This window comes from Sceloporus undulatus, chromosome 2, assembly GCF_019175285.1.
Source record: "Sceloporus undulatus isolate JIND9_A2432 ecotype Alabama chromosome 2, SceUnd_v1.1, whole genome shotgun sequence".
Taxonomy (NCBI): Eukaryota; Metazoa; Chordata; class Lepidosauria; order Squamata; family Phrynosomatidae; genus Sceloporus; species Sceloporus undulatus.
The window spans coordinates 139,662,126-139,682,745 of record NC_056523.1 but is presented as its reverse complement, the minus strand read 5'-3'; the positions used below and the strand labels follow the sequence as shown (position 1 = coordinate 139,682,745).

At 42.1% G+C, this 20,620-nt stretch overlaps 1 protein-coding gene across 3 annotated transcripts in view; it reads left to right on the top strand.

Moving 5' to 3' along the window:
- The first annotated feature begins 1 nt into the window (after position 1).
- LOC121922044 (E3 ubiquitin/ISG15 ligase TRIM25-like) overlaps positions 2–20,620 on the top strand; it is a 92,842-nt gene continuing 72,223 nt past the window's right edge. The window contains exons 1-4 of one of the 3 annotated variants that reach the window (XM_042450927.1): positions 2–221; positions 5,326–6,001; positions 14,702–14,797; positions 17,821–18,054. In XM_042450927.1, coding sequence (XP_042306861.1) covers positions 5,417–6,001; positions 14,702–14,797; positions 17,821–18,054 — 915 coding nt within the window. In that variant the 5' untranslated portion in view covers positions 2–221; positions 5,326–5,416. Of the gene's footprint in view, positions 222–5,322; positions 6,002–14,701; positions 14,798–17,820; positions 18,055–20,620 lie in introns of all 3 variants that reach the window. The other 2 variants (XM_042450926.1, XM_042450928.1) reach the window with 2 other exon arrangements.

Here is a 20,620-nt window from a genome sequence, read left to right as displayed (position 1 = left end):
TCTGATTATTTCATTTGTTACTATTCATGTATATCTTGCCTCTTTCACAGACCTGAAGGTGTATGGCAGCTTACAGAATTTACAGATAGTAAATTAATTATTAAAAGCTCTTTCCTGATCAGAAAAGAACAGAAAAACAGGAATTATGAGACAAAGCATCATTGGGTTACCTTCAGTCCCTACTTATGAGGAAAAGACAGGATAACAATAAAGATATAAAGGTATTTATTGTTTATATTAGCTTACAACATGTAGTTACTTGATGGAGGCCGATTGATTGTGAACACTGTCTACTAGACACATGTTGAAAACTAAGGTCCAAAACACACTGCAGAAATAATCCAGTCTGTTAACTGCCCTGGATCTATGCTAGGAAATCCTTGGAATGATAGTTTTATGAGATATTTAGCCTTCTCTGTCAGAGAGCTCTGGTGCCATAATAAACTAAAATTCCCAAGATTCCCTAGCATGGAGCCAGGGCAATTAAAGCAATCTCAAACTGGATTATTTCTGCAGTGTGTTTTTGGACCTATGATGAGAAAACTGATGCAATGTCATGGATAATGATAATCTCATCATAGATAAATATATTGGAATCATCTCTTCTAATATTGTATTTCCAGTGCTGTAGTACAGTGCAACCTTGGTATCTGCTGGGGTTTGGTTCCAGGACCCCCCATGGATACCAAAATCTGTGGATGCTCAAATTCCATTAAATACAGTGGCATAGTGAAATGGTGTCCCTTATATAAAATGACAAAAACAAGGCTTGCTTTTCCATGTATATTATTTTTTAGTATTTTCAAGCCATAGATGGTTGATTCTGTGGGTTCAGAGGGCCAACAGTACACCTGTAATCTTGTACTTTGGTATGCAAAAGAATTTGGAACTACCACTTCTTGTAGCCTATTCTCTGAAGGCCTGGACCTCAGACATTAAATAAGTAAACATTTATCAAAATGTGTCTGATAGCTCAGATTAGGGGAATTTCAGTACAGAATAAGTAAAGAGATAGTAGAAGAATACCTTGTTAATCTAAATGAATTTAAGTCTCCATGACCAGATGAACTACATCCAAGGGTATTAAAAGAACTGGCAAATGTAATATCGGAGCCATTGGCAATAATCTTTGAAAATTCCTGGAGAACCAGAGAAGTGCCAGCCGACTGGAGGAGGGCAAACATTGTCCCTATCTTCAAAAAGGGGAAGAAAGAGGATCCAAACAATTATCGTCCAGTTAGTCTGACATCAATACCAGGAAAGATTCTGGAGCAGATTATTAAACAGTCTGTGAACATCTAGAAAGCAATGCCATAATCACAAAAAGTCAACATGGGTTTCAGAGAAAGAAGTCATGCCAGACAAATCTGATCTCTTTTTTGATAAAATTACCAGCTTGTTAGATGACGAGAATGCTGTGGATGTAGTATATCTTGATTTCAGTAAGGCCTTTGACAAAGTTCCCCATGATATTCTTGCAAACAAGCTTGTAAAATGTGGGCTAGACAAGGCAACTGTTACATGGATTTGTAACTGGTTGACTGACCAAATGCAAAGAGTGCTCAACAATGGCTCCTTTTGATCTTGGAGAGAAGTGACCAGTGGAGTCCGCACAAGGCTCTGTCCTGGGGCCAGTTCTATTCAACATCTTTATCAATGACTTGGAGGACAAAATTGGGGGAATACTTATCAAATTTGCAGATGACACCAAATTAGGAGGAGTAGCTAATACTCCAGAGGACGGGATCAAGATTCAAAATGACCTGAACAGACTAGAAAGCTGGGCCAAAGCTAACAAAATGAAATTCAACACAGAAATGTAAGGTACTGCACTTAGGGCGGAAAAATGAAAAGCACAGATATAGGATGGGGGACAGCTGGCTGAATGAAACCACATGTGAAAGGGATCTAGGAGTCCAAGTAGACGACAAGTTGAAGATGAGTCAACAGTGTGATGTGGCAGCTAACAAGGCCAATGCGATTTTAGGCTGCATCAATAGAAGTATAGTGTCTAGAGCCAGGGAAGTAATAGTGCCACTCTATTCTGCTTTGGTCAGGCCCCACCTGGAATACTGTGTCCAGTTCTGGGCACCACAGTTAAAAAAGGACATTGAGAAACTGGAGCGTGTCCAAAGGAGAGCGACTAAAATGGTGAAAGGTCTGGAAACCATGCCCTATGAGGAATGACTTAGCGAGCTGGGGATGTTTAGCCTGGAGAAGAGAAGGTTAAGAGGTGATATGATAGCCCTGTTTAAATATTTGAAGGGATATCATATTGAGGAGGGAGCAAGCTTGTTTTCTGCTGCTCCAGAGACTAGGACCCGAAACAATGGATGCAAACTGCAGAAAAAGAGATTCCACCTCAACATTAGGAGGAACTTCCTGACAGTAAGGGCTGTTCAACAGTGGAACAAACTCCCTCGAAGTGTAGTGGAGTCTCCTTCCTTGGAGGTCTTCAAACAGAGGCTGGATGACCATCTGTCGGGGATGCTTTGATTGTGATTTCCTGCATGGCAGGGGGTTGGACTGGATGGCCCTTAAAGTCTCTTCCAACTCTACGATTCTATGATTCTATGGATAGTCACTACAGCAAGCAAGTCAATTGCTTCTGTTTCCATCTTCTAGAACATGGCCACTTAGCCTGAAAAACCTACAAAAAAACTATCATAAACATGTAAATTAGACAATGCCATCATATGTTAACCTAGTACTAAGCTTTAAAATAGCTTATGATACTTTAATGTAGTTCGTGATACTTTTAGTTTAGAATAATAAGAATATATTCGGTGGGATTAAAATTGTAAGAATACAGTTGGCTCTTCATATCCATGTATTCTGCATCTACAGATTCAACCAACCATGGGTTGAAAATATTCAGGAGAGGATTCCAAAAGGCAAACCTTGCTATTTGCCATTTTATATAAGGGATGCAATTTTACTACATCACTGTATATAATAGGATTTGAGCATCCATAGATTTTGGTCTCCAAGGGAGGCTCTGCAACCAAACCCCAACAGATATTGAGGACCCACTGTATACTGTGGGATGCAGACATCCGGCAACACTATGCACTTCCATATGTTTCACATCAGCATGTAATAATACTATTTTACTTATTTACTAGTATAATAAAATGTATGTGCTAAGATCAAGGAGCCCCCCCCCCCCGGCCGCACCACTGTTTGATAGCTGAAAAGGTACTCTTATTTCTTAAAATCAAGCCAACTAGTAGGAACACTTTTAAGAATACCAAGAATTAATAGGTACAGCATCTAAGAAGATGTTAGACAAAACTGGTGAAACAATATAAACGTCTGAGCTAATATAAGGTCATCTTAAGGCAGAATGATGATCCTAGTATGATTCCAATGTTTGATTGAGTTTATGGGTTCATCAGATACTTGCCAAAGTACATTTGTGTCTGTCTCTAGAACCCAATTTATACCAAATTAAAAGGATGGACAAAAAGACTACAGATTTTACTGGCTTTTGGTCCACATGGTCTTCTCAGTTCTGCTCAGTATTACCATATATACTCATCTATAAGTCTAAAAGTTTATGCTCAAAAAACTGACCACAAAATCCCAAGTCGACTTGTTTATGGGTCACTATGGTAATGTGTAAGCAGTTCCCTCGTCTGCTGAATGTAGGCTGAAAAGAAAGCTGAATGCTGAAATAGAAAGTGAGCGTCCCTCTTGCTGCATGAACACATACACTGAAGGAGCCTCCAAGTTTTACCCTCGAGCTATCCACAGGTCATGGCAAAATCCATAATTTTGGCCTCCAAAACCTTCCCTTGACTTATACATGAGGTCGACATAGTTGAGTATATACAGTACTCAGAAGTGCCAGTGATCAGCCAGCTGCTTGCATGGGCACCAGAGGATGATCTTGAGTGTTTTACTTGGGTCTGCCTGGCAGTTACATCATAACCAGAGTGTTTAACTCCCCACTCCTCTGTAGTTTGAACTGTGATGTCACCTAACAAATCCAGACCCCATCAGAGACAGTCAAATGGCAGGAATTTAACAGGAGCTGCTGTTTGAGCCAAGAACACAACTTTAAAACCTCTGGGTCTGTATTGCTGCGGAAATAGATCTAGGAAAGGAATGATTTCTGATACAGTAGTATCAACTGTTAATGTACTTTCAAATCAACACTGATGGTGAACCTATCATACAGTTTTCTTGGTAATATTTATTCAGAAGGGTTTTGGTTCTTTTAGGCTGAGAAAGTATAACTTGTCCAAGGTCATCTGCTGTGTTTCCATGGCACTATAAATTTTGCCAGAATTTTAGTGGTAACTGAATTAAAAAATTCTTGGATAATTTATTCAAAAATGGGGATTTGGGTATTTTAAAATTTCACCCAGTCCAGATTATATTGAGCAAAGTTTTGTGGCTTTAAAATGCATATACTGTACTGTATAATGCATAACAATGCTTTAGATTATCTTTCATTTTCTACAGAGTGTCATTAAATTAAATTGCTCTTTCTTTGCCAAACGCTCCTCTACACTCTACATTGGACAAACAGGGTAGTCTCTATGCAAGCAGATTAATGGGCACAAATCTGTTGTTAGCAAAGGCAATACCTAAAAACAAGTTGCATGTTACTTGATACTTTCTTATTGTTTCTTGCAAAAAAAAGTTTTTACATTCCAATATTATTCAACATATCATAACATATATCTTATTTTTTTAAATCTTGATAAATTGTTCTATCTATATCTTTAAAAGGAATGTACATCACAATTTATTCTCCCAATTATATTTACCATTTAACTTTGATCTCTTTTGAAATTATTCCTTCTTCTGGTTCACTTTTATATTTGTTCCAAATTCATCAACCTATAGCATACCAAAATACAATTAAACCAGATTTCCATCCAAACCCTTTGCTGGACTGAAAACCTGCTGCCAGTTAATCTACCAGCACATGGGTTAAATGTTGTTATTGTGTGTGTTCAAGTTGTTTCCAACTTATGACAACTCCAATGCCATCATCATGGGGTTTTCCTTGGATAATTTGTTCAAAGTGCGTTGGCCATTGCCTTCCTCTGAGGCTGAGAGCATATTAACGATAATTGTTTTTAACAGAAATACACAAACCTCAAAGGGCAGACATTATCCTGGAGGACTAGTGGTTCCTTCTTTCAAAATATGAGTTGCATTTTCCAAAATGTATATGAACCATCTAAAAAAGAAGAGATAAAGTATTACTTTTCTCCCAAAGTATTAATCCAGTTCAATGCATGTCTAATTAAAATATTCACCATTAAAATGAATATGGTTAATAAACTGAGTTTTCTTCTCAAAAAGCAGGCTGCCTCCCTACTTTTCATACTTCACAGAACTTGTTGAGTCTGCGCATACTGGTGGTGTCCCAAGCCCTCTCAAAACGGTTCCTGTGAAAATGAAGAAAACAGGCTTTATTTTCCTGAAAGACAATATTGTGTGTCCAATATGCCTTGAGGTGTTCAGAAACCCCGTTACCACAGCCTGCGGGCACAACTTCTGCATGGATTGTTTGCAAGATTACTGGGACCACCAAGTCCTGATTGGGGAATGCCCGTACTGCCCCCAGTGTCGTGAGCCCTTCAGTTCCAGACCTCAGCTCCGCAAGAACATCACTCTGGGAGAAATTGCCATGAGGTTTGCTCGAGAGGAGGCCCAAGGCTCAAGGAAGCTAGCAGGTTCAAGGGATGTCCCATGTGACTTTTGCTCTCCCCGGAAGCTCAAGGCTGTCAAGTCTTGCCTGCAGTGTATGGCAGCCCTGTGTGACAACCACATCCGGTCCCACTATGAAGACAAGACATTTAAGAATCATCAGCTGATAGATCCTATAAGTGACCTGAAGGCCAATATATGCTTGAAACATCGCAAGCTGCTGGAGCTATTCTGCAAAATGGAAGGCAAATTCATTTGCCAAATCTGCATCCGGGAAGAGCACAAGAACCATGAAGCTGTCTCTCTCAAGGAAGAGAGAATCAAGAAGGAAGTAAGTACTGTGCCTTTCCTTATACATAAACATCATAAGATTAATGTTAGCAAGTTTCATGAGAATACAGGGATTCTCAGACAACTGCCTTACCTACACAAGTTACTTTTACACCTAGGATTGCTAGAATGAAAACTGGATACTACTTTATTTTTAATGATTGTGTAGAAGAGAGAATTTCAGCAGATGTTGTCAGGCAACCAGGTAATAAGCCATGCCTGCTGAAATTTCCCCTTCTACACAACTGTTAAAGGGACAGGAGCAGATTCCATTTTTCACTCTGGTTATCCTATCTGGAGTGGGTGCTGGGGAAACAGGCAGGCATTATACCTCAGTGGGCAATTTGGCTTCCTATAGCAGAGCCCTACTTTATACAAAACGAACATAAGAACAGCTTGGGCTATATGTAGTCCAGGATTGTGTTCTCACATTGGGCAACCAGTTGCCTACAGGAGGCATGCAAAAAGGAAATGAGTGCAACAACATTCTCCTCTTCACAATGCTCAGAAACTGCTGCACAAGAGCATACTGCTTTCCATAACAGAGGTAACATATGGACATTGTGACCAATAGCTATCACTAGCCTTATCTTCACTGATTTGTTTAATTTGTTTAAGCTCTCCAAATCATTATTACTAACCTTTCATGGATATAGGTACATGTATACACATTTAGCAACCATACATTCCTCACTAGAAAAACATCATGTACTTTCCCGACAGGTTTAATGTGAACACACTCCTTTAAGAGCTAAAATAATAACAGCTAGCTCCAACATTTTATTTGAACTGAGGGTGGCATTGCATATTCATTTTGCATTTTAAGCAATCTGTGTCATATTTCTCACATTCCTTGCCCCACTGTAATGGAAAGATGTTAATAAAAATGGGCAAGATCTGGTCTTTGGGCTCTGAAAATGCTTTTTTATCTGGTCTGTCAGTGTATCTTCTCATCTCGTATTCCCAGTTCAGGATCATCTTTATAGATCAAAACCTGAGACCTAGGGACAGCAGCAACACACACACACCAGCACAGCAATTAGCAATATCCAGCACATTGTGTAAGGTGGGCCTTATCATCACTCATCAAATGCCTGTCACAACAGAAGAGACTTTGCTTGTCTGAGAAGAGAAAGTAGGGAGGATTCCAGTCTAATGTATCTGGGAAGGGATTTCCAGAGCCTAGGAAATGTCCCCTATTCCCACCAGATGTACTTGTGAGAGAGGTGGGACAGAGAGAAGGGCTTCCTTGGCAGATCTCAGAGCAGGGGCTGGTTCATAAGGGAGGATACAGCTCTTCAAATAACCTGGACCTGAGCTTTGTAGGCAATTAAAAGTCATAATCAGATTATATTCCTCATATTTAGTCTTAGATAGAAAAAGGTTATGGAAATAATAGGCAATAACTGTAAAGCCGGGAAAAGAAACCATGGTTTTTGAGCTTCAAAGATCCTAAGAATTGTGAAGTCGAAGGCTTTCATGGCCATCATCCATAGTTTTTGTGGGTTTTTCAGGCTATGTGGCCATGTTCTAGAAGAGTTTATTCTTGATGTTTCACCAGCATCTGTGGCTGACATCTTCAGAGATCTTCACATTCTCTGAAGATGCCAGCCACAGATGCTGGCAAAACGTCAGGAATAAACTCTTCTAAAACATGGCCACATAGCCCGAAAAACCCACAAAAAACTATCGTCAGAATTATTTGTATACAGTTTGTTTTTGATGAACTGTTGGGTTTCATCTCTTCCCAGTACTATTTGTTAGCTACTTTGTGTTTCTAGTTCAAGGCAAGGGAAGGTGCAGTATGCAGCTCCCCAAGCTGGCTTGGAGACTCTGAGAGAAAACCAAAAATGACCTTACACCTCCTAGGGAACATGGAGAAGGCAATCTCACCTTTTTGGAGGGCTTTACCTGGGCTGATTTTCTTTCTGTTTGGGAAAAAATATACAAAAGTTAAAAGCATAACTAAAAATCACCTGCTCCATTAAAACCACCTTGATATGAATTACTGTATATATACTCATGTATATGTCTAGAAATTTTAGTCAGAAAATTAACCCCAAAAAAAATCTGAGTCAATTTATCCATGGGTCAATGTAAGTACTATAATTCATAAAAAAGGAATCATTCCCTGGTGAAAGGCAAGAACATAATCTGTCCTGGAAACACTGACTTTCTTTCAACTCTCTCATTCATCCTTTAGTGTGAGCACAAAAGATTATGCCTGCTGGAATTTTGTAAGTTCTTTTTTCTTTTGCTCCACCATTTAGATCCTTTGCTATAAGCCCCTAGGTTTTACTCTCGACTTATCCACACGTCGTATCAAAATCCATAATTTTTGTCCCAAAACCTGCCCTTGACCTATACATGGGGTCAACTTATAGTCGAGTATATACAGTATATATCAAATGCCTGCTTAAATAAAAATGTCTTGGCTTGCTGACAAAAAGCAAGCAGGGAGAGGGCCAGCCTAGCGTCTTGTGGAAGGCCATTTTTCTGGGCCTAAAACAGATGAAGGAGGTCCCCAAAATTATGAAATTGTCTCCCATGATCCCTAGGGTAAATGAGGGAGACATTTTAGTGAAACAAATATTAAAAACCTTAAAATGTGGGATACATAGTAAGTAAGGTGGGTGCAGTCCTCCAAGGTACCATGGAAGGACACAGCCTCCTTCCCTCCCTGAACTGTTGATCACCACTGTTCTAGACCCAAGGGGGATTTGTGATGTCAAATAAGTAGAAATGGAGAAAAGAAATTCTAGGTTTTGTTTGCTTTAGAAAGGTTTTATGTGTTGCCCAAGGAAGCTGAGAACAATTTGATTGCCTGGTTGTTATTTGATGTTTTTAATTTGTTGCCTGCCGTTTTTCATTGAACCCTTTCCTGTATTATTATGTATTATTTTATATGTATTATGCTATTATTTTGTGGAATGTATGCCTTGGGCAGGTTTAATTTTTTATCTATTTTGCTGATTGTATGTACAGCACTGTGTAAATCTACAGCATTATATAAATAAAGCTGCTGCTGCTGCTGCTTCTTCTTCTTCTTCTTCTTCTTTGCCCAGAACAATGTAACTCTCAGTAGTTCATGCTTTATCACCGTTCTACAAAGAGGCGGTTGCTTCAGCTGCCATAAAAAATAATTTATGCCCCAGAGACCTGATATGTACTTAATTCTTTACTATCAGACAAAAACAAGGGATGTCTGCAGGGAACCTACGTTTACCCTAGTGCATTAATTCCCAGACTTTTATTCTCCAGATGTTTTGGAGACAATTCGTGATGGTTGGCTAAGTTGACTAGGGCTTCTGGGAGTTGTAGTCCAAAAGCCTAGAGGATAAAAGTTTGTAAGGCCCCTGGCCTTAAAAGGACTCCATCTCCCACCCCCCTTATCCCTGAGAAGACCGGGAAGGAATCCTTCCTGAGAGCCAGCGAGGACGCCTAGCAAGCTTCTCTCCTTTCCCTCCTTCCACCTGGGCAAGAGAAGCAGCAGGCAGCAGCTGAGTGAGGGAGCATGGACTGTGGCCCCTGGCCTTAAAAGGACTTCATCTCCCTTATCCTTGAGAAGTGGCTTCAAATTCCACTGTTTTACCTGAGGTCGGGAATGAGGTGGGGTGACCTATTGGAGTTGTGCTGGGAAATGGGAGGTATGGCTGGAACAGAGCGAACGAATGTTACAAAAGAAGACAGGATCGCTGTTTGATAGCTATCCCACCTTCAGTTCCCTCTGTTTCCCAGATTGGTTTGGAGAGCAAACCAACCATTCCACAGAACCTCACTCTGCTTCTCTGCAATGCCAGGTCGGTTAAGAACAAGACTCATGTCATCCATGATCTCCTCCTGAATGAGGATGCCGACCTGGCTTGCTTTACAGAGACCTGGCTGGGAGAGGACAGCGCAGTCACTTGGGTGTAGACCCTCCCAGCCGGGTATTCTGTCAGTGAGCAGGTGAGGGGAAGTGAGCGGGGAGGTGGAGTAGCTCTAGTTTACAAAAACAACCTGAGCTTGACCAGGATACCTGTCCAGAATACAGTCCACTTTGAGTGTATGTACCTTAGCCTGAGGACCAGGGATAGTTTGGGGATTCTGCTAGTCTACCGACCACCCCGTTGTCTAGCAGACTCCCTGACCGAGCTGACACAGCTGGTCTCCGAGCTGCTGTTGGAGTCCCCCAGACTTTTAGTTTTGGGAGACTTCAACATTCCTCTCAAGACCAGTTTAACAGGTGCAGCTCGGGAGTTCATGGAGACCATGACAAACATGGGCCTATCCCAATTGGTCGCTGGGCCCACACATTGTGCAGGTAATACACTCGATGCGGTCTTTAGTACAGAGCAGGAAGATCCGTGGGCGGAGGTTATTAGTACCTCCGCATTGTCATGGACGGATCTTTTCCTGGTCAAGATGGATCTTAGAGCCTGTATCCACCCCTCCGGGGGTGGTGGACCCATTAGAATGGTCCGCCCTCAAAGGCTAATGGAACCAATCCGATTCCAGAAAGCCTTAGAGGGTTTAATGGTTGGTAATGCCGGTGATCCTGTTGATGCTTTGGTTAATACTTGGAACACTGATCTTCCCAGGGCTATTGACATGATCGCTCCCAAGCGTCCTTGCCATTCCGCTTCAAACCGTAAGCCATGGTATACACCAGAGCTTAGGAATATGAAGCGGCTTGGACAACGACTAGAGCACAAGTGGCGGAAGACTCGACTCTTATCCAACAGAACTCGCCATAGGAACTTTCTTTGGTCCTATCGGGAGGCAATGAGTGCAGCGAAGAGAACCTTCTTCGCTGCACGTATTGCGTCTGCAGAGTCTCGTCCAGCAGAGTTGTTTAGGGTGGTGAGGGAGCTGACGCAGGTATCCCCTGCGCCAAAACCTTTACTTAACCCAACGACGGCCTGCTGCGACGCATTTAATAACTTCTTTGTAGATAAAATCTCTCAGATAAGAGCCGACCTAGACGCCAATATTTCAACAGAAACTATAGGCGAGGTGTCCAGCGACTCCGTCGATGAAGTTATTCTGGATCAGCTGCAATCTGTGAGTACTGATGACATGGACAAGCTCCTTGGTAGGGTGAGGAAAACAACTTGCCCTCTCGACCCTTGCCCATCATGGCTGGCCGTCCAGGGGGGGCGGGATGCATTGAGGAAGTTCCTTATGGATATCATCAATGCATCCTTCAGGGAAGGACATATTCCATCTTGTTTGAAGGAAGCGGCTGTTAGGCCACTTCTGAAAAAACCTTCCCTTGACCCCCTGGATATGAATAATTACAGGCCAGTCTCTTTACTACCATTTTTGAGCAAGGTGATCAAGAGGGTGGTTGCTCTTCAACTCCAAGCTGTCTTGGATGAAACCGATTATCTAGACCCATTTCAAACTGGCTTCAGGACAGGCTTTGGGGTTGAGACTGCCATGGTTGCCTTGACCGACGATCTGCGTCTGAGCATCGACAGGGATAGTGTGACCTTGTTGGTGCTCCTAGACCTCTCAGCGGCTTTCGACACAATAGATCATGGCATCCTCTTGGACCGGCTGAAGGGGTTAGGTATCGGAGGCACTGCATTGCAGTGGTTCCGGTCTTTCCTCTCGGGCAGGTCCCAGAGGGTGCTGCTCGGGGACAGCTGCTCCAGTAAAAGGGAGCTCACCTGTGGGGTTCCACAGGGTGCTATACTGTCCCCGATGTTATTTAACATCTATATGAAGCCGCTGGGTGAGATTATTCGGCGTTATGGAGCTGGGTGTTATCACTACGCTGATGACACCCAGATCTATTTCTCCATGTCTCGTTCGTCGGCCTCGAATTCTGATGGCGTCTCTTCTCTCAATGAATGTCTTCGGGCAGTAATGGGCTGGATGAGGAAAAACAGATTGAAACTGAATGCGGACAAGACGGAGGTGCTCATGGTAGCAGCCCCGAAACCAAGAATTGGGTTGCAATCCCCAGTCCTGGATGGGGTCCCATTCTCCTCCAGTGACTGTGTTCGCAGTCTGGGGGTGCTCCTTGACTCGTTGCTCCTCATGACAAATCAGGTAAATGCGACAGTCAAAAGCGCCTGTTATCAGCTTCGGCTGATACGCCAACTGCGCCCTTTTCTGGAAGTAAGGGATCTCGAGACTATTGTACACGCGCTGGTAACCTCACGTCTAGATTTCTGTAATGCACTCTACATGGGGCTACCCTTGTGCTTGATTCGGAAACTGCAATTAGTGCAGAATATGGTGGCCAGAGTAGTGTCAGGAACATCAAGGAGGGACCATATTACTCCGGTATTAAAGTCCCTCCACTGGCTGCCTATTAGTTTCTGGGCCCAGTACACCTTTTATCACCTTTAAAGCCCTAAATGGCTTGGGTCCAAACTATCTCAGGGACTGCCTCCTCCCATATAATCCTCCCCGCACACTCCGGTCCTCTGGGAGGAATTTGCTGCAGCCTCAAAGATCTAGGCTTTCGGCTACCTCCCAGAGGGCGTTTTCTGTTGTCGCCCCCAGATTGTGGAACGACCTGCCGGACGAGATCCATCAACTGACATCTTTAGACAGCTTTAAAAAGGCTGTCAAGACGGATGTCTTCCGGCAGGCCTTTCCTGGATAGATAATCCCACCCTCAAGAACCCTTTTCTCATGAGAGTCCCTAAGGTCCTCTCTGGAAATTTGAGTGGATTGCTGCCACAGTTTGCTGTTTTGTTTTTGTCTGTTTTGTAATGGTGTGTATGTGTTATGTTGTTTAATTTGTTGGTTTTAATTATAAGTGATTTAATAACTTTTTAAGGGGGGGAAAGGGAAGTTTTTGTATATATTGTATTGTATTTTATTATTGTTAGCCGCCCCGATTGACCTCAAAGGGGCGGGATATAAATAAAAAATTTATTTTATTATTATTATTTATAAATCACTGCCCTAGTGTGTTGTTATTTTATATTAAGCCCTCCTGCTCCATTTCTCATTTAAGAATAGTTCTAGGGCCTTTCACGCTACATACTGTAGTTATATCTCTATGAGCCAACTTTAACTGCCCGGTTTCACCCTATGAAATCCAAGGATTGGCGCTTGAGGGCAGGACCTTCGGAATCCTTAGCCAGGGAGCTCCTCTGGTGCCTCTGACCAAACTACAATTCCTAGGATGCAGCCACAGCAGCTGAAGTGGAATCATAGTGCAACAAATGTATAGTGTGAAGAGGACTCTGAAGAAACTAGGGCTGAAAAAGCAGTTGGGGGCAGCTAGTCAGAGCTGAAAGAGAGAAAATAAATTAAAGAAATATATTAGATGTAAAGTGGAAGGCTTTCATGGCCGGCATCCATAGTTTTTTGTGGGTTTTTCGGGCTATGTGGCCATGTTCTAGCAGAGTTTATTTCTGACGTTTCGCCAGCATCTGTGGCTGGCATCTTCAGAGAATGAAGAGAATCTTCTCTGAAGATGCCAGCCACAGATGCTGGCGGAACGTCAGAAAGAAACTCTGCTAGAACATGGCCATATAGCCCAAAAAAACCACAAAAAAACCTATAAATATATTAGAATCATACAGTGAGAAGGGACCACAAAGGTCATCCAATCCACCCCCTGTCATGCAGGAATACACAATCAAATTGTTCCTGACCAGTGGTGTCACTGCGGTTGGTGTCACCTGGTGTAGGTGCGTAGAAAGGGCTGTGGGGGGGGGTGGACTGCCTTGCCTTCCCTCCTGCTGCTTTGTTTGCCTAATCCCTGGCTGGCCACCCACTGCCTGGTCAGACTGCTGCTGAGGAGCAATGCTGCAGCTCCAGACAGCCTGTTCAGGATCTGGCGTGGCTTTGGGGTTAGCAAAAAAGAGAAGTGATGCATTTTCTTGCTCATCCAGCAAACATGCCAGGTGTACCACCCACTAGCTGAAGACCCACTATTTGAGGGGTCACCCAGTGCAGTCCACATCCTGACAATGATGCCCCTGCTTCTGACATATGTATGGCCCTCAAGTCTCCACATAAAAACCTCCAAAGAAGGAGGCTTCACCACATTCTTAGGTAGTGTATTCCACTGTTGGTAACATTTTAATAATGAGAAAATATTATTAATTATGCCCCAAACACCAACCTAATGTTAACACTGATGTTGTTATAGCCTTTCAAAAGTAATGTTGATGAGTCTCAACACTAAATACAATGGCAAATATTGGCATTGTATTTAATGCATTACTATACTTCCAAGCTCTGCTGCCAACTTCTTTCTCCCAATTAGTCTCCAAGGTGCTACAAGATCCCTTTGCATACTGATCCAGACTAACACTGGATCAGTCTCTGAGTCCTGTTTCCAAGTTCTTTGCGAAAGAAAAGGTATTAGAGTGCAGAAGTTATTACTCCTTCATTCCAGTGGAAGTCCTCTTTCCAGCCTGGTGCATTGCAACCAATGTCCATTAAACATCCTTCTGTAACTTATGGTGGGGAACCTGTGGGCCAGCAGATTGTAGCTGACCTACTATTGCCGCATCCCCAATCATTGGCCATGCTGGATGAAGTTGATGGGAGATGGCAACCAGCAACATCTGGAGAGCCACACATGGCCCATCCTTGCTGTCAGGTTCCACAGAACTGAGATACAATACTACAGCACATTTGATGTTTGAGAAACCACAAGAGTATTAGGTCTATATTTAAAGAAGTGCTTGAAGTAGTAGTCTCCAAGCTGTTGTTCTCCATGTTCTAATTATTTCTGTTCCAGGTGGAGGTCAGGCAAATACATGCCAATGTGGGAAACCAGATCTTCATGTTGGTAGCAGACAGTCAGAAACACAGAGGGAGAGTGAATTACCTTGCGGTGAGAAAAGCTTCTGAGAACATTCTGCTAAGAGGCTGAAACTGTATATTGAACACACCTACCACAGTTTCAGTGACACATATGGCACTAGGAAGTGTAAAATTCTGTGGGCCAGTGTGCCTGCTTGCACATTCTATAGTCATAGGCTCCTTTGAATCTGGAGGCAGCTGTCCTGCAAAGCTGACTTAAGTGCTGCCCCACAGTTGGTGCAGTAACTCATAGTACAGTATTATCCCCCTCCCATAAACTTCCTCCAATACTACTTCATACAGAATCCTTAATAATGTTTTTTGTAGTAATGTTACTCATAAATTATAATTCCCATATATCACTGAATGTAATGGTAATAGTTGTGACATAAACAACTAGCAAATTTGAAATGATAACTTTAAATTGATATCATACGCACATCCTAAATATATTTACATGTACAAGGTTTCATGTACTTAAAGTGAAAATTTAGTAAGATATTTTTAAGAAAATGTAGAACATTTAAAAAAATTTAAAATTAAAATTTTGTTTTTAAAAAACTGGGACGTCTATTTTCTCCTCTCATTTATCCTCATCCCACTCACACCATCTCCAAGATTTTAAAGGGACTCAGGCGAACACCACAGCCAAAAGACAGATTTGAGGGAGCAGTGGTGTGACCTTGTCACCTGGTGCAGCCCACATCTCTCACACCCCCGCACCCCATAATGACACCTCTGCGTGCATAGGAGCACTTTTCCCTACTATTCTGTGGACTATCCCAAGCCATGTTTGACTTGTAGCCCAGTCTCCAGATTGGCTATATGCCACACTCTATGTAATAATGACAGACTCATCCATTCTCCCTATATAAACGTACATAGCCTAAATTGCACCATCCATGCATGAAAAGCTTGAGGGAACCCTATGGTTTGCAAATGTACAAGCAAAATGTTAAGACTCCCTCTATAAACAATAGCTGGAATTCAGAAGCACCTCAGAGAGAACAGGGGACAAAATGTTTATTAGTGTAGAAGATGGAAGGAAACTGATAGTGTTGGACATATGAGAGGGAATGGAATGGCATATCCTCTAGAAGTTGGCATGGCTGGCTGGATAACTACCGAAATCAGTATACAAAAGGATGTTGTAGCATCTTTGAGACTAATTGAAAGAAAGAAGCTGCTAGCATGAGCTTTTGCCTCAAAGGTGCTAAAACATCCTTTTGCATACTGATTTTCCATAATAACATGGCTATGTCTTCAAAGGTAACTACTTAAAGACCTGGACAGGAACATTCATATACTGCAACATTTTGCTGTAGTTTCACCATGTGTATGACAGAAAGAGAGTGATATTTATTCCATGTCAGCTGTAAGTAGGCCTAGACATCCTGTTGACAATGATAGCAAAGGAAGAGTACTGTACCTTAGGCATTGGGATATCTCTGTTATCACTCATTGTTGTCAGACATTTGCAGTTCCTGTCTCACCTCCTTTAAGCAGCTACCTGTATGAATCTTGGGAACAGGTTAATGTCCAGTTAGGATATAAATAATTCTAAGTATCAAACGAGCCATGAGGTGAGGTAATCATACTTAGTTTTAATCACATTAATTAATAAAGCAGGGAATGTAATCTATTTGTTATGCAAAAAGGAGCATGGAGGGATGGGAACAATATCTCTCCTCCATCCTTATCTTGCTGTCATTTGGACCTTTTAAGGAGGGAAAACACTAGCTCGCTTGCCCACTATTGAAACTGAGCCAAGAAGGAATAATGGTATACATGACAAAGAGCAGCAAAGTTAGGCCAGGTAGTAAACAGGTTTCTCTCCCCTCTTCTGCAAAATTCTTCTTGGGTAATAAGTAGACTCTTCTCACCCACACAGCAACACACGTTCTGTACAAAAAGAATAAGGACACACCTATAGCAGATACAGGCTTTTGTCCCTCAAGTCTAGCCACCATACCTTATGACCCCTCTTGGACTATCTTTCCCTTACCACCCCCCTCCATGGCCATTGGCCAAGCAGACTGGAGAGATCTGGGAGCTATAGTTTTAAAAAAGAAACTTTTCTATAGTTTTGGATATAGGTAAGCTCTGCTTTCTCTTGACTTCACTCCTCAAATAAAATATGTGTCAGCTTTCTGATTGAATGAAAGCTGGTCTTCATTTCTCACTGCCTGTAACTCTTCAGCTCTTATTTTACATGATGACTACTCTTTTTAAAAATATTCAGGAAAGCCGAGTTAGCAAGCATATTTGCTAAAAAAAAGTTTCAGTTATTACTTTTTAAAAATTCTTTTCTTAAATGTAAAAAGCTGCTGCTCCCAGGAGAAGGAGGAAGTTGGCAGTGTAATATCCTGAGCCCTTAACCTGGTAGCACTGTGTGCAGTTGCTTTTGCTCTAAACCAGCAAAACCAGTTGCTACTTAATGCTGCTGAGAAACCTGTATCAAAATGGCAGGGCAGAGGGGGCAGGGCCTTTTTGAGGGTATTTTTTTAGTGGTTCTAATGCTTCAAAGGCGTATGTCTGCAGAGGTACAAAAAATGAAGACAATGTGTAATGTCAAGGGAAATTTTTAAAATTCTTTTAGGATTTATTAATGGAGTTTGATAGTACACTGAAGTTAGTTTATTTAATTACACAATGCTGGGTGGACTCTCACTTGGTAGCCCAGGCTTCCACCCTGAACAAGCAATCAAACCAACTTTATATAGAATTATTACAGAAACATATAATGCCAGCAACTGAGCAACAAAAGGCTATGGCATACATACAAATTCACCTATTTCCAAACTATGTATAATCACACGTGTTCCTTTTCTCTTATTTTGATGTTCCAACTGTTATCATACCAACAGAACATGCCCAGATCTTTTTGGAATATGGGTCAGAAAGTTTTGTACATGTTTAACTTAACTTGAAATCACTAGGAATTTACAACATTTTGTGTGTAAGCTAACTATTTTCTTCAATTTGGCTCTAACTCGTTTAGCCCATATGGTTACTTTCTTACCTTCTCCTTCAAATGTCCTCTTTCCCTCTCAGAAAGTAGTGAAGACAGCCAGAGATGAAGTGAATCGGGCCTTTGCAGAGGTATTCAAAGAGGTCAAGCGACTACAGACCAAGGTGACGGACTTCATAGACCAAGAGGAAAGATCCGCCTTAGTTGGAATGGGGAATTCCATTCAGTACAGGCAAGAACAACTGGACAATCTCAGGAAGCAGAACCTGTGGCTGGCGACACTGATTGATGAGCCAAGTGACCATCAGTTCCTCATGGTATGGTTTACTCTCTCTCCTACTCAGTGCCTTGAGGTATAGTCAGGAGGACTGCTACTGGCACCCACAATTGTAGTATGATCTACCTGGCCCTGGCCCAGGCCCAGGCCCATTCAAGCAGTGGCAACTGCTGCTTTTGAGGAATTATAGACAGAAAAAGTGTCACAATTTCTTGTGGCATTTCCCAGTGTGTTTCTGTGGATGAAGCAAGTCTTGGAAGAAGCAGTTCATTGGACAGCCCTCAACATGGGAATGGTCCATTGTCTGATGACAATCATATATCCCTTTGTGTGTTGATTCAATCTCTGAAAGTTCTTTTTCCAGTTAAACAAGGTTGGGCAGCTGTGGTGTTCTAAATGTTTTTGGACTCTATCTCATAATCCTTCATCATTGGCCATGCTGTCTAAGACTGATGGGAGTTGTAGGCCAAAAATACAAGGAGGGTCACAAGTGCCCCTTCCTGTTAAAAGGATTAGGTAGCAGGGGATGGGAAGGAACATTCTCAGCTGGATGACCACTTACAGTCAGAAAAAACTGATTTGCCTGGAGAAAAACTCAGAAAATTGCAAGTGGCAGTTTTGCTTTGCACATCCTAGAATCCCCATCTCAGTCTCATTCCACATGTGTAAAATAGATATATGGTACTTGTCAGGTTTATTATAAAGAGATACAGACTCAAAAACTAAATCAACAGTCAACTTGAAGGCAAATACATAGGACCCAAAGTCAGGGTGAATCCTGTGGTCAGTCTAGTGGATGTCTGTAGCAATCCTGACTTGCAAATCAGTCATCTGACATACTGTGTACAGGGATGAAAGACTGATCAAACCATCTACTAGCTGGTTCCCTCTGAAGGTTTCCTCAGGATAGCTGGCACTCACCCAATCCTCTTCTGCAGTTTGATCTGATAATCCACTGGGTGGTGGGGTGGTACACCCAGAGGGAATGGCACAGCTACAAGGAGAGTGAGAACGGTCATCGCCTCCCTTTCCAACTCGCTCAGTAGCCATGCCAGATCCTTAATGGGCCCTCTGGAGGCCACAGTGGTGTCACACCTCAGCAGTGATGATCAGGCTAGACTCTGAAGGCCTTTCCAAGGGGTGGGAGTGATTCCTTCAGGATCTGGTGTGGCTGCTCAGAATGGGTCCTCCAGAGAATGCAGCACTGCCCCCCTCAGCAGTGTTCTGCACTGGGTCACACCAATCTGAACAATGGCACAGGTGCATGCTGATCACGAGAGAATTGAGGGGGAGAGAACACTGTGAAATGCTGGAAAATGAGAAGTGTACTCTGGTGTTGTTGTGGACAAAACTTTGTTAAGCTGTTCTGTTGTTTAAAAGGCATTTATTTATCCTGCTGATGTGTTTTGAGAAGATTCTTCGTCAAGAACTGATTCTTTGGTTTCTGCTAGAATCTCTGGTCACAGAAAGAGAGAAACAGAAGAATCGGCTCTTGACAAAGGGTCTTCCCGAAATGTATCAGAAGGATAAATAAAAGCCTTTTTAACAACAGCACAGCTTAGCAACATTTTGTCCACAACAACACTGGGGTTCATCTCTTATTTTGCAACATGCTGATCATGAAACATGTTTGGTGAAAATTGCCAGCTGGAGGGAGCACATCTTTGCTCTCCATTGGGTGATGGAGCAGTGGTGCTGGGAGTCTCATGGTTATCAGGAGTTACTGAACACCTTCTGAACTCATTTGAACTTGGAATGGAATGGACTTCCTTGGAGTATTTGCAAACTCCTACCAACATCACCATTATTAGCAGAGGAGGAAGATTGTAAATCTATCAGCCACTGTGTGCCATGCTGAACAAAAGAACCAACACATATCCCAGTGTCTTCCTCTTTACTCTCCTGGGAAGAGTGCCAGGAACCACATGGGAGGCTAAGGGTATTTTCACGTGGCCAGACTTAGTACAAACGTGTATCACCCAACCATCTGATCTCTCCTTTTATGTGTTTACAAAACAGCCTTCTCCACTGGTGCCCTGCACTGGTAGCAGCTGGCTTCACAACATAGATATGGTAGTTTACAGCAGAATTTGAGAAAGTTACTTTCTTGGATTACAACTCTCAAACTCCCTCAGCCAGTTTATAGGGAGGGATGGGGTGAAATTTTCCAAAGTCTGGGCTGCAGGTAAGATAGGCAGCAAGTAGCAGAGAATCTCTCTTTTTGCTAAGAGAGTTCAGAAAAAATTGCATGGATTTTTTGTTGCTTGTTTGTTTGAACAGCAAGGAGAGGTTTTGCTAGGTCAAGCTACTACAGAAATACAAGTAATAAAACACAATCTAGATCAAGAGATATAAACTGAGTGCCCTATTATATGAGCAAATGGCTTCTGTCCTAATTATTGTAAGTCATACTGTAAAGGCACAAGTTGAACCTCACAGTGAGAATGGTCATGTCTGCACAGAGGTTAAATTTCCTGTATGGCTACAGCTGGGCTTACTGTGTAGTAAAATAATAATAATAATAATAATTTTTATTTATAGACCGCTATTCCGCAATGATCATAGCGGTGTACAGTAAAATTACAAAACAATACAAAAAATTGCAA